We start from the raw sequence: 15124 nt of genomic DNA, 5'->3' as shown, positions 1-15124 counted from the left end.
TGCTAACAATGAAACCCGTGAACTTCGTGGAAAACAACATTTTAAATTTTTATGTTGCTGATTTCAAATGTTTTTAGTTTGAATATAATCTAAATATAAGAATACATAAATATAAATATATGTTGCACAGAGGTATGTTGTAGAAACAGGGGCGTAGCTCGACTTATATACAGTAACTCCCTAAAACTGCACACGACTTCACTGGCATTCTGGGTGGAATGAAGAACACTCAGTGATACGTCTATAAATAGTTTTAAATTATATCGTCGCTATGCGCGAGGCACACAGGGCAAAATGCTTAAAACTGTTTTCAATATTGATTTCGAAGTGGGTTTTTTTAGTTTCGCTAAGGGTAATGTAGTTTGACCATTACGAAAACATATAACATGCTGCAAACCTCACAAAAATTAACTCATACTTGTAATGCGTATTGATGAAAGATGAGATAAACCCATAATGGATTATCATCAATGAGATAATCCTAATCTGAGGGCTTGTTCCCAATATCATTGCCAGTTGTGATATATGTCGGCTGCTGACAAGGCTTACAGAACAGTGGATGCGTTTTATGATAGACACCATGACATCATCTGACATATCTCATATCCTTGTGCAATATGGAAACGTAAACAAGCGTCCCTCAATTTGAACTTATATATTATTAACAATTTTATTGAATTATATAATCGTCTAAATCACAGCATTTTTTTTTTTTTTTTTTCGTTTTCTTTTTTGTTTGTTTTTGTTACATATAACACTTTTTTTCAGAAATGTTTTTGATAACAGAAGTGGCGTCACAATGATTGACTCTGTTTCTTAAATTGAAAAAAACAACCTAGGTCAATATCTCAAAATGATGACGTCCTCTTGACCATGTTTCAGCCAGTTAGTTTGACCATGTCTAGTTATGGATGATTGACTTTTCCTTTGTCATTTTATACCTTAACATCACTTTTTTTCTTTTTTTTATATATATAATTTTCGTTTCTGTTACCATTATTTTCCACGTTGGTTAAATAAAGGAGTAACTAAACTCCCACAATCACATTTTATTTAAAGCGTTGTTTCATAATGTTTATAATGACAAACATTTCATTAGGATTAACAATCATGCTTAGAGCGTATATCAATTCGTCTCTCATGATGTCGTTAGGCCCATTAGCTTGCTTGCCCTGGTTCCGATCTGATTTCCCATATATATTTTCGCCTCCAGCATCGCATAAAGACAAATAACACCCAAAGCCATAATCAAGAACATGGATTTGGTGTAGTGGTGTAAGCTGCAGGTATATTTGGCTAATCGGTTAGGTGCCTTAGATCAGGGCACGAGTCATCAAAGTGTCTTACAAAAATAATATTAAAAATAATACTAAAAAAAATCGGAAAGTTTTACTTGTTTAGATGTCTTTAAATCATAACGATGGGGATACATAGAATTAGCTTTGTCTTTATATTGAAAAAAAACAACTATGCACTTGTACTGTTAAATTTGTATTTTTTCCATTTTCATAAAACCTCATCTCAGTTTATATGTTCGTTAATCATATTGACCTATATTATACTCTGATCAATAAGTAATTACAAGGAATTAATTTTCAAGTAAACAGTTATAAACAAACATGACAGATAAATGTTATATACAACTCTTATCTATCGCAACAACTTGATGTTAACAGATGGCATGGATAGATTTTGATAATGACTAAAAACTGCGAGATAAGGGGACTCCAATTGGTGTTTCCGCTGTTGTTGTTCGCGCTACCTAGGCGACGCGTAATAAACGCTTGTTATATAGCCAAGATTGTATTCATTGTTGATAGCAGGCATCACACGAGTTTTCAAAGGTATGTTCACTACATAATTGTGAAACTGTTTCATTTATTATATAAAACTTATTTTATCGGATCTCTGCATTTGAATAAGATACTAATAAGTAACACTTTTGATAATTATTTGATTTAAGAAAAACATGGAATAATAGTAACTAAGCTACGTCAAAGTTTATAAAGCATGTATTTCTGCCACATATACTTAAAATCTATTTCGTTTGCTATGAAACTGATAAATCAGAAAATGTTGATAAAAAATGACAAATATGGTATTTTTTTAATTTGTTGTATTGATTTATATATAACATACTTGTAAAGATCGATACATTCAGATTTTTTTCCCTATTGTAGACAAATATGAAACTGACATATCTCGTCCTGTTTGCGGTATTTGGAACGTTCGTCAGTAAGTACAAGCTTTTGTCCAATAAGCTTTGTTAAAAGAATATATCTAAATATACTTCTTGAATCTGGGATACAAAAATATATTTATATACATGCAAATATCGCTATGAGATCAAATAAGTATGAATGAAATAGGGATATTTAAGCGATGTTATCTCACATGGACCAACAAAAAAAATACAACTTGATTTTTTTGTAAATCAATGATTATAAAGAATGCATGACCAGAAATTATATGTAATTGCCTCATGTATTTATTTTTATATATATTTATCATTTAGATTGTGTACGTATCTATTCATTTATCTATTTTGTTGTTGTTGTTATTTTTTGTCCAAGATGCAAATGATTTCCTGCAAAATAATTACTTGAAATTACGTCTGCATTCGTATATTTAGTTCAAAACAAGCATGTATCAGTGTCCGTTAACAACGCTTAAAACCTATATTACCAATGCAACTGTTATCTTATCAGGATGTTAAACAGTGACCTGCTTTTCTGAAAGCATGGCAAGCTTAACGTAAATACAATCATGAATAACTCTTTAATCACGAACAAATTATCATTAAATTCTACACTGATTTCTTCGGGGAAAAAAAGTATGTTACTTAATCAAAAATCATTTAACTTTATACTATTTGTTTTAAAGAATTTTAGTTATAGCGACAAGCGGATAAACTAATCATTGTCGACTATCTCGGTCGGATTTGAAATTATTGATCGAGTGCTAGGTCAGTAACTATAACAACGTCGATGAATCCTATTGTCGGTAATGTAATTTATATATAAGACGCCTGTCGCATGAAGTTAGATATAAGCGAGATTGCGATTGAGTAGTGATTTAGCTACACTGTAGTTATATAATTTTTCTCATTGTTTAATTTTTAGATTATTTTAGTTCATTTTAAATACAGACATATTCTAAATATTTCATTATTTTTCCAAAATACCACAACAACCTATTTTATTATGATCAAACATACCTTTTTTTCAATAAAAGCAGTTTATGTGTCAATTTCTCTAACCGTAGATCAATTCAATAAATTTTCCGCAATGCATTCATTAATAGTGTTTTGGAATCCCACAATCATCATTTCAATTATGTAACTTCAACGGTGAATAAATTATTTATCACCGCTACATAAACCGCATACCGTCTATTGCACATAAAAACGACAGCATTCAATGGTGTCCGTGAAGTGCATATCAAACAGAGGCAAACCAAACAGCTGCTCCGATTTTGTTTTGTCGACACGACAGTCTTTCTTAATTATAATTTTTAGCTGGTTTAGAGGAATATACATTCATATCATTTGTATAACAAAATCTCAACAATTAGTTTTGTAATATCAACAAAGCATAGGTCTATATGACCTGACCAACTGTTTGGGAGGGAGCATTCGTTGCCCAGTGGTACTCTGATATACTCAAACTACATGTACCAAACATCCTGGCTAAGATTATGGCAGATTAGTAATTTCCCTCCTTGATGTGATTTCCACCTACCTCACTCTCAGGAAAATGGAAAATATTATACGAAGCAATACGGATTTATGGATGAACAAAGAAATGGTCAATATTTAAATGATGTTTTACATAATATCCATATATTTTTCAATATACAGTATGGCACTAATATGATTATATATCATTGTTTATTATGTCCCCCAAACGAAGTGGGGGGGACATATTGTTTTTGCTCCGTTTTTTATTATTATTATTATTATTACAAGCTAACCGACAATAAGTATTTATATATTAAAGTATTTATAATGTTGCCGTTATCCATCCATGTAAGGAATATATAAAAGAAGTGTTATGTGACCAGTAGCATTGGGTTCTAATACTTTTTCATGTAGGGAAAGCATGGTCTTTCATTGATATATGTGCAGTATTTTTCTATCTATAGTTAATTACATTATCTTTAACATTTGTCTTTCAAATCTTAAGCTACATGTAGTATTCCAAGCAACTGGTTTTCATTTGACAGAAATAGTGACATTGGCCTTTGACATCCGAGTATGAAAGAGTACTTAAGGCATTAAACAGCAACCAAACAAGAGGCCATATCACCTCCTTCTCTGGACCTCTTTTTGCTATTGAGAAAAAAAAACGGTTTTAACATTTAATCATTTTTTTTCGGCTATGACCTTGAATTTTGTATCACTTCATCAGCATACTTCAGGCCCAATACCATGTAGCTTGGCCTCAAGGTTATTCAGTTGAAGATTTTCAAGGTAATTTGCACGTCTGGCTCCAGTGGTCTTTAATGAAGGTAAAGGTCATTCATTAAAACAAACCTATAGTAGCATTCAAGATTTCAGACCATTACTACAGAATACATGTGCATTTGAATTGTTGAATTGTCCTTTTGTGTCCCATCCCCTCCTCCTTTGGGAGCCAGCATAGTGCCTCAAGACTCTTAAACAACAATCAGACCAGCCAAATAATGCCCAAGACCAAGTTTGAAAAGATCATCAAGTTAGCCTTACAGAAGAAAAACAATTGAACAGGAATGCTATCTTGGACTACTGTGCTGAATATGTGCTGATCTGACAGATCCGCCAATTCAAAATGCCTTAACTAAACTAAAGATTTTATTAAAATTATTGTTAAAAATGAAGAAGCAGAGCATTTCTATATATTTATATATGTTACAGAGACATGCAAAATATTTATGTACATGTATTGCAAAACAAAAAGCAAATTTTGAAAATCAACCAATTCTCAAAAGCCACTAAATATCACAATTTTTTAACCAAACGGAAACTGGAAACAGAAAGAAATGAGAAGAAACTTTTGAAGATATTTAATAGAAGAAAATATAAAGACTCATGTGAGAGACTATAACCACAGAGATATTATCAAAAGAAAGGAAACTAATTTTAAGTATACAAATAAGCAAGTGTAAACCTTGTTATATAGGAGATATATATATCTGATTTATATGAATATGTCCTCTGCCTCCAACAATGGAAAGTAAAACAACCATATAGGAAAGAAAACAAAGGGGCACAACTCTTCAAGTGAGTGAAAATCCAACCCTTAATCTAGCATATGATCATCTGTCATTTGAGAATGTGTTCCTAAACTAAATTCGAAAACTGTATGAGAGCTTGTCAGTGTCTAACTTCCGGTAATGGGGAGCAAGAGGAAACTCTAAATACTCATTAATTAGTCTCATCAAAGGTCTTTGACCTGTTAGAAGGTGAGGTTGCCAGATCTATTGATTAATACATTCAGACATTCTGTGTATTGAAATCAGACCAAAAGTAATGCAGTATATGTTAACAAGTATTTAAAAAAAAAATCTTATTACTGCAAACACATAATGTATATTCTACAATTATTTCAATTACAGATCTGGGAAATGAAGGAAATATTTCTATATTCGAGTGGATTCAAGAAATATATAACACAGTATTCTAATAAAGTAATATAATTATTGTGAAAATGTCACAGAAACATGTCAACAAACAATATGATGTGGAGCGCAATGGATTTTGAAATCTAAATTTTTACTGTAGTCAAGTTGTCAAGAATCATATTCTTTTATATATCTACATGACTTAAAAAAAGTCGTTGCGAGGATTTATCAAACAAAACCCCACAAAAAAAAACAAAAAAAACCCACTATACACTGATGAACTTAATTTAAAAACAAAGACAATCGATGCCGGTAATTGAGTAAAATGAACTTAATTTTATATCTTTATAACGTGTTTACACAGGCCATCAGACTGACTGAGAAAAATCCAATTCCATTTTTTTTTTTTTTAATTTGTTGTTTACATTTCTCTGATCTTCAATAACCAAAGTTTTTTTTTTAATTTCACATTTTCATGACTTAGGCTAATATGCCAAATACAGTAAAACTTTGTCTCTACTAACCCGACTGACTATACAAAAAAAATCTTGCATGTTTTTTTCCCAAAAGATTCAGTGTTTTTTGTAATGCAAATATTTGATAAGAATGTGTAGTCCATTCTCGTTTAAACATCAATCCTGGTCAGTAGCACAAGGTATGTGTAAAGCGATTACACTTAATATTTGGGGAAATATTTTCTGTTTTTACATGATCAAATAAAAGAGATTAAATTGATAAATATCTTCTTAATCTAAATGACAACCACGGGAAAGACATGGGTTGCCAGTGCTGGAACAATCTTTTTTTTTCTTTTTCTTTTTTTTTTTTTGAGTTTTCCAAATTACCAGTAATACCACAAGGAGACAAACACGAACATACCGCAGACTCCTGAATCATGTATTAGTGCACCAGCAACCAGGTAGCTCATGTGATAAAGTGTACGTCTAGAGTTTGCAGGGTCTTCGGTTCGAACACCTGTCTTGGCTACTATCTTTCTCCAGGGGGGTGAAGATTTGATAAAAGGAGGGAGGAATGTTGCGGAACTGGACTCGGTTGATCATCGGCGACCAGGTAGCTCAGTGGTAGAATGTCCGTCTAGTATTTGGAGGGTCCTGGGTTTGAACCCCGGTCTCGCTACTAAGTTTTCTCTTTCTCCTGTTACATGTCTGTTTACCTATGACACACTTGATACATGTACATGTATGTCTGTTTACCCTGTAACTCATAACTCCATTAAACCTGTGACAGGTTAGGAGTCATAGAGTACAAAGACAGGTTACAATAAATTGTATGAGCTCGAGTCATAGGGTTCCCTCCTTCGAATTCTGACCATCGGGGATGTCATTTTTGCCAAAGTTTAATCTAGCCCCCCAAAACGTCTCAAAATGTGATATACACAAGGGGAGGTCCAAATACATGTAGACTGTAACTAATTATCAAGTCCCTGTGGGTAAACAGAAGTATGAAGTCAATATAGGGGGGTGGAGACACAACGTCCCAGAAGCAGAGACGTGTATATCATATACACGTCTCTGCCAGTAGGTAGAAATTTGTAGTAATACAGACGAATATGCCGTGGATACAGACATTTATTATGAAGTGTTTACAAAAGGGATACGATAGTAACGTGACCCTGTGGTCAGGGTCTGCTGAGGGTAGTCAGATCAGACCTGCAGACCAGTCAATTTTAAACAAAGATGCACTGAACATGAGAAGTACAAATATTCTTAATAGAAAAATCCCGCGGATAAGTAATTAGATCGACTATGGTTGAGAAGATGAATTATTTATACGACCGTATCTGTAAACTGTAAAACGAAAGTAGGTGTAGCCAGGTGAAGCTTGATACGATAGCTATGAACAAAATCAGTGTTACCTTCCGTTGTATTTTAGCACATTGGTGTCTCAAAAAATGCGAAAATAATCCGGTATAATGTTCAATGATCTTCTGTTTTTATTATCGTCATGCATGTTTTCCGGGTCACGTTCTAATAGCATGTGGACTTCCGGTTACGTCATCAAATTCATTTCCCGCGAATTTATTGGGAAATCTAAATCAACACTTGAAATGAAATGAAATGTCTAAATAAAAAAATGTCTAAATAAAAATATTGTGATCAGTATTTTGTGCAACATTAAAGTTTCATCGTAAATAATTGCTTCGATTCGCTAACCTAAAGCATAAGTAATCGAAATCAAAATTCTAAAATTCACATTTCGTTTCTATTATAATCTTAAATGTTTTATCACAAGATCCTTTAGAAGCTTTGCAGTACTGACTCTTTCAAACGCCCAGATGCTTTGATTTGAGCAAAGATGGCGACCTGAAGCTGTGTGGCGGTTTGGATTGGAATTAAATTGCGTATATTTCGGCAAGTAAACATCGTACAAGGTTCCCGTGTGGTCAGATCATCTAATTTTGTCATTATGTATCCAGAACAGTTGTTGTTTAGTCGCTACCGTCATTACCATAAAAATTCGGATTATTATATAAATACTTAATTTAATATTATTCTTATTTCTTCCACTTTCTTCCTCCGCGGAGGTTTCCGACACTTTCCTCAGAAACTACTGGGCGGATCATCATCAAACTTCACAGACATACTCGTTAACGTATGTGGGTTTGCAACAAGGTGTTTTTTTTTCGCGATCGGACATCTAGATGGCCGCCAGAGCCCACTTCCTGTTTTCAGATTTCGGTCTCCGATTTCAGTGAAAATTGGTGTATATGGGTTTTTAGGAATGCCGATTAACGTGGTAGCATTTCCGAAAAGATTTGTTGTCATGGTAATGAAATGGTGGCATGTGATTGGTCGAAATTAGATATTGTCCGATTTCGATGAAATTTGGTATGTAGGTACATCATAGGACACTGGTAACTCTCGTAACCTCACTTTCACTTTTTAACAAAATGACCACTATTGCCTGTGTCTCTGATTGGTCTAAATTGATATATTGTCCGAATTTGATCGAATTTTGTATGATGGTATATCATCGGTCACCGGTCACTCTCGTTACCTCACTTTCATATTTTAACAAAATGGCCGCCATTTCCTGGCCTCTGATTGGTCCAAATTTACGTATTGTCATATTTCGATGAAATTTGGTATGTAGGTATACATCATGGGATACTGGTCTCTCTCGTAACCTCACTTTCACTTTTTAACAAATTGGCCGCTATTGCCTGGTCTCTGATTGGTCTAAATTGATATATTGTCCGATTTTGATCGAATTTTGTATGATGATATATTATCGGTCACCGGTCACTCTCGTTACCTCACTTTCATTTTTTACCAAAATGGCCGCCATTTCCTGGCCTCTGATTGGTCCAAATTTACATATTGTCAGATTTTGATGAAAATTGGTATGTAGGGGTATTAGGGGACTGCAAAATCAACTGAATTGGATTCGCTACCATAGCAACCATACGGAAGCTTCTGATTGGTCGAAATTTAGATGTTGTTCGATTTCAATGAAATTTGGTTAATAGGGATATTGAGGGATGCCGAATGTAATGGTATGACTGCGGGGGTGTTTGGGGGACTTCTGTAATGGTTTCCCATTGCAATTAGTACTTGTTTTTATTACATTTCAGGTGGTGTGGATTACTGCAATACAACTCAAAACGAAGGTGATACATGTGGCAATGGTGGAAAGTGTTGTAAATTGACAGGTCTACCTAAAACGTCAACTTCAGGTAGTCCTATGTTTTCAACTGCGGAGTCTACTTTACCAGATACAGAGGCTGTAACATCAGATATCCCTTCAACATCAGCAGCTGTATCTACAGTTTCACATATACCTACCTCATCTAAGAATGTAACTACAACTCCTGTACCGTCGACGTCAACAGTGGTTCAAAGCACATCAGCAGCAGCAGCAGCAGTTTCATCATCACCCACTACGAGAACATCACCAACAACAACCTTATCAACAACAGCAACACCATCATCAACAACAAATGCAACAACAACGAAATCAACAACAAATGCAACAAAACCGTCTATAAATTCAACTGGTAAGAAGATATGAAAGAATCATGCTTTTTATTTAAACTGGTGTAGTAATCATCAATACACATTATTTCGTCCTCTGACTCTAAAGATTGTTTTCGAAATACCCTCACTTTTTAGGCGTTACATATTTTATGGCATCTTTAGTGGAGTATTCTCAGTCATAAATATACCTTTCGGCTGATATTTGATAAATATTTTACGTCAAGGTTGTTTGATGTCATGGCTTTTACAATTACTAAAACATTTTTATAAAGAACCTCAGACTAGCAAGTCGTTACACACACGTTATGTACCAGGTTTATTAATTGTTACATGATTACATTTCTACAATGACACAGATTGGAGAATGTGACTGAAAACATGTCATGAATTATCACAGTGTCACGTTGTCATATCATTAAAGATATATATTGTGTTTCTACGTTTTTTAGCGGCTAGACGGAAACGCGGAGCAGCGTCCATTACAGGTAAGCAAGATGATAAAAGTACACACAACAAACGTAGTACAGTATTTTCAATCAACAATACTTTAAAAACACAACAGAGGAAACGGACATCACAATGATTCCATAACTCTGACTCAGAAATGATAACACGGGGCAACTATAAAATATTTATATATAGATTTCCATAATGCCCATTGAAAAAAGTTCAGGGAGAATCAGACCAGGTGCTCCAAAAGATTAAGCGGCTTCTGCTAAATGTCACCCGTATTACAAATATATGTCAAATATATGTCGGAACCACGAGGCATATAAGCAAAAAATCATTATTTATTTAACACGCAATAGTATGGTAGAATGATAAAAAAATTGTGTTCAGAATTATGGATTAGTTCTATTTATCTAAAATGTCAATCTTTCGGTCATTTATCTAAAAGTCAGTTTCTGGTGGTAAAAGGTATTGCGTTCTGATCAAAGATAATATTTGATATACTCGTTATGTTATCCCAAATATTAAAAGCATAGCGGATACTTGATCTCACAAATGACAATTATGTTATTTAGGAAGTTTTTTGTCCAGGTTAATAAATCCTTATCAACCTTACTTAAAGGCTAAAATAACGGTATACTATAAACAAAAGGAAGACGCAGAGACAATTGATAAAGTAGAGGGGAAAGGTATTCTAGCAGATCAAACGCCTTCTGGTTCACCGACAATACGTTATTATGACTCTTAATCATATCATAATAATGTCACTTTCTTAAAATGAGAGCTGGGGTAATTTCATATAGTCCGTTTTAATATAGATGAGGTATATTAATATGTAGGTGTTGTTGGTCAAAGATGTTCGGTATGCATTCTCTTGACGTTATTGTTATTTTATTATGAATATAAATGTGTATGCAAATGTATTGTTGTCAGTTGTCATTTCAAAATTTCAGATTTCCCCAATAGCACATCCACTAGTGATCCTACACTCGAATGCCGAGACAGCTGCGGTAAGTTATACAGCTGGTACACAATAGAAGACTATTTTACTAAAGATATGAGAGATATCCTTTGTTATATATTTTACAAATGATATTATCCAATGTAATATATACAGTGGAACTTCGTTAACTCGAAATCGACGGGACCATGAGAAAACTTCGAGTTATCCGAGTGTTCGAATTAAGCGAGTTGTCGTTTCTGGTGCAAAGTTTGGTCAATATTTGTCAACATTATATAATCATTATAACTCCGCTCTGTCGCACATCAATTCAGTGTAAAGACTGGTCAATACATGCAAATGTATATGTAATGTTTTGTTCGGTCACTCATAGTTTGGTGTAGTTTTGCCGATATACAGTCTCGATAAAGTTTCTTTCGCTTAGTCACTTCAATAACTATATGATGTTCATTTCATGTTTGCAAAAGGAATAACGATAAAATTGAATTCAACCGAATAACAATTTTTTAATGTTATATCAAATAACCGTTTAAATTTAACACGGATTATATGTAAAACGTAACAGAACCATTACCTTATGTTGGACATATAAAATACTGTTTTATAGTCCAACTTACGTTTTACCGACAACCACGCCATTTCCATGTGTATTAGCACAGGAAGTTGGTACTGCGCATGTGCGTATAAAATATTACTGTTACTGAGTTGGCGTTTTATCCGATTTAATAGACAGCACTGACCGTTACAATCGTACTCTGTACACCTCGGCAGTAATTACGCTATTGTTTCTGCAGTTTACAGATTTAATAGGCACCGGTGACTGTTTCATTGCTACACCTGTAAAAACAACAGCCGAGTAGATCTACCGTGTGTCAGAGATTAGTTCCACTTGATCGATCGGGTAGATGAGTTGTTGACTATCGTGTGTACTATTATCGGCGACCGCCTTAGGAAATTACCTGATGTAAGTAAAGCAGTACTTTTTATCACCGACAGTTATTGTTATAAGATTCCACCGACAATTTTTTTCATTTTTTTAATTTGAATTTATGAAACACCTATAATCGCGTGTAGAATTGTATTGCCGATACTTGAACGGAATGTTGATGTTGAAAAATTGTCGGCGTTTACAACCGATCGTTGTTGGACACAAACATGATACTTAGAGTTATTCGATCAGTTTAAGTAGGATTTTTATTGTTGGGACCAAATTTTCACTTCGTATTATCCGAGTTTTTCGAGTTTTCCGAGTTTTTTTTACTGGGATAAAGAGAGAATTCGGCCGGGACCGACGAAGTACTTCGAGTTAAGCGGGGTATTCGAGTTTTCCGAGCTCGAGTTAACGAAGTTCCACTGTATTACAAATGATATTATCCAATGTTATATATATTACAAATGATATTATCTAATGTTAAATATATTACAAATGATATTATCCAATGTTATATATATTACAAATGATATTATCCAATGTTTTATATATTACAAATGATATTATCCAATGTTATATATATTACACATGATATTATCCAATGTTATATATATTACAAATGATATTATCAAATGTTATATATATTACAAATGATTTTATCCTCCGTTATATCTATTACAAATGATATTATCCAATGTTATATCTTTTACAAATGAAAATATTCTTTGATATAGATATTACAAATACTACTATCCTCTGTTATATATATTACAAATAATACTATCCTCTGTTATATATATTACAAATAATATTATCCTTTGTTATATCTATTACAAATGATATTATCCTCTTTTAGATCTTTTACAAATGATATTGTCCTTTGTTATATCTATTACAAATGATATTATCCTGTTATATCTTTTACAAATGTTAATATTCTTTGATATAGCTATTACAAAAGATACTATCTTTTGTTATATATTTTACAAATGATACTATTCTTTGTTATATCTATTACAAATGATACTATCCTTTTTATATCTTTTCAAAGTTACGAATACTACAACATTTATACATAAAAAGATCACATTAATTAAAATTCTCATGCAGCCGTCAATATGAGATTACCGATTACAATAGATATATATTGTAACTGCATTTTTGATAATAATAAATTATATACATTATTTTGTTCAGATCACAATGGATCCATTATACACGGATTGTCCTGGTTCATCGGCCTGCTTGTGATATTAGCCAATGCTTTCCTACTTCCGTGAGTCTTCACCAAGCGTATGGCTATCATCCTGATAGAGAGGAATTTCCCTCGGCACCGATATGACGGATGATAATCACCCTGAACAAATATGCTTTCAAATGCAATGAATTATGTGACAATCAAATATTATCAATTAAAATGCTGAATTACATATACATATATTTTGAAATCGATATAAATGTTTAAATTCAACTTGGCTGGCGTAAACTTTCCACGTGTTAGAGGGAGCAACAATGCAACGTTAACATTTCAATCAGACCACGTCAACATCGTGTTAGCTTGCAAAATTCTTTAAACATTTGAAGTGGACGAGCAAATGAAATAGTATGATGGGAACAAAACTATTATGTCCTACCTTGAGGACGTGACAGAGAATTCTTCATCCCGCAGTGGGATATTTTTGATTGTCCAAACTTCCGCAGAAGCTTTGGTTACACAACCAAGAAAATCGCCCTTCGTTTTGGAGGTATCTCACACCCTCTAGTCAAGGGATTATTATATTCATCCATTAAATGTGTTTAAAATGTACATATATTAATACTACAATCAGCAAAGCTAATAAAGTAAAATCCAGCGACAATAATATGATACAATAGGCCATATTGAAATCAACATTACAAACAATTCATCCAATGTTGAAACAATTCTTTACCATTTCGCCGCATGCATTTTCTATATGACAGTGATACTGCCACTGTTGTCACACATCAAATGTACAAATGTGATACAGAATGTTTTATATATATTCACAAAGGATCTCGAACTTGCCCCTTGTTCACCTCTCATCAGCAATAATGTCAATATACAAATGTGTACACAATATCATTTCACAGATTTTTTAAGGAACCCGGCCTCATATCATGTTTTAGTTGAGTTGTCGATTTTATAGCAGTCATGTTTCAGCCGAATATAACTGGGATGTATGCCTCTGCATTTTCGTCTACAATGTTGACATATTCATATAATTTGTTCGTACAAATATCATAAGTTGCAATCCACGTTTTCATTGGTAGAACTGTGGAACGGTTCAAAAAATATAATGTGCTTTACGTTCTCCGAATCTTAACACTGAAAATTTGCCATTGCAACTCTCACATCTAGATTTTGACATATTTTTCGGCCTATTTCGTGCCATCTACATCACCTACTATTTATCAACACTTTAGGTCCTTATCATCACTGACGAATCTTAAAAAGACGAAACAGCTGTAGGATGTAATTTATTGCATCCTTCGCTCTGCAGTAGCTACTCTTCAATTTGTATTGAAAAGTGATTTTTTTTCGTGTGTCTTTTGCACAATCCATAGTAATGTTGAAGTTGTTGTTATTTCCTGAAGTTATTTAATTTGTCAGTGACAATTACGAATACTTTCAAATTAGTCGAACTCTTTGAGACTTCGGAGAAGGACAATTGCGAATACTTTCAAAAATGTTCCGATGAGTTGGCACCAAAGAGAGGGATAGTCGTGAATATTTTCAAAATATAAAATATTCTTCCCCTTAGAACCACAGAGACGGATAATATTGAATATTTACAAAAAAAAAATGTTCGCCCGTTCCTCATCGACATTACAGAAGAGGGAGCAGGGGGTGGCTTGCTGTTTGTAATATTCAAACACGAAAACATTCAAATATCATTAAAACAGCCATGGCTTACAGCTCAAAAAGCGATTAGAAAAAAATAATACATGAATGAATTAGTATAATTTAAACATATTTGAAGGTATTTCTTTTTACTTTTATTTCATGTGCTTTTGTAATCCTACTCTTTCACTGATTTAATTAAAATTAATATAACCAAAAATGTGTTTTATTCTGGTTCTATAATTACTTAATTTCCTTGAGACTGAGGTTTATCCTGCAGACAATAATTTAAAACCAATGATGCGTTAAAAAGGCAATTA

The 15124-nt window shown here is 33.3% G+C and overlaps 1 protein-coding gene across 1 annotated transcript; it reads left to right on the top strand.

Moving 5' to 3' along the window:
* Positions 1-1709: 1709 nt before the first annotated feature.
* LOC117314681 (cell wall protein DAN4-like) lies at positions 1710-13412 on the top strand. The gene is made up of 6 exons (XM_033868770.1): positions 1710-1844; positions 2181-2235; positions 9197-9619; positions 10049-10084; positions 11003-11059; positions 13139-13412. The coding sequence occupies exons 2-6, from the start codon at positions 2187-2189 to the stop codon at positions 13219-13221; spliced, it is 648 nt and encodes a 215-aa protein (XP_033724661.1). The 5' UTR covers positions 1710-1844; positions 2181-2186; the 3' UTR covers positions 13222-13412.
* The last annotated feature ends 1712 nt before the right edge of the window (positions 13413-15124 follow it).

This window comes from Pecten maximus, chromosome 16 (genome assembly GCF_902652985.1).
Source record: "Pecten maximus chromosome 16, xPecMax1.1, whole genome shotgun sequence".
NCBI lineage: Eukaryota > Metazoa > Mollusca > Bivalvia > Pectinida > Pectinidae > Pecten > Pecten maximus.
This window is presented reverse-complemented; position numbering and strand designations above follow the sequence as displayed.

What these genes read in the sequence shown, in the direction of transcription:
- LOC117314681 (XM_033868770.1), top strand. Translation starts at nt 2,187, where the DNA reads ATGAAACTGACATATCTCGTCCTGTTTGCGGTATTTGGAACGTTCGTC. An exon ending in GGTATTTGGAACGTTCGTCA is followed by an intron (nt 2,236 to 9,196) that starts GTAAGTACAAGC and finishes ATTACATTTCAG; the next exon opens with GTGGTGTGGATTACTGCAAT. An exon ending in CGGAGCAGCGTCCATTACAG is followed by an intron (nt 10,085 to 11,002) that starts GTAAGCAAGATG and finishes TCAAAATTTCAG; the next exon opens with ATTTCCCCAATAGCACATCC.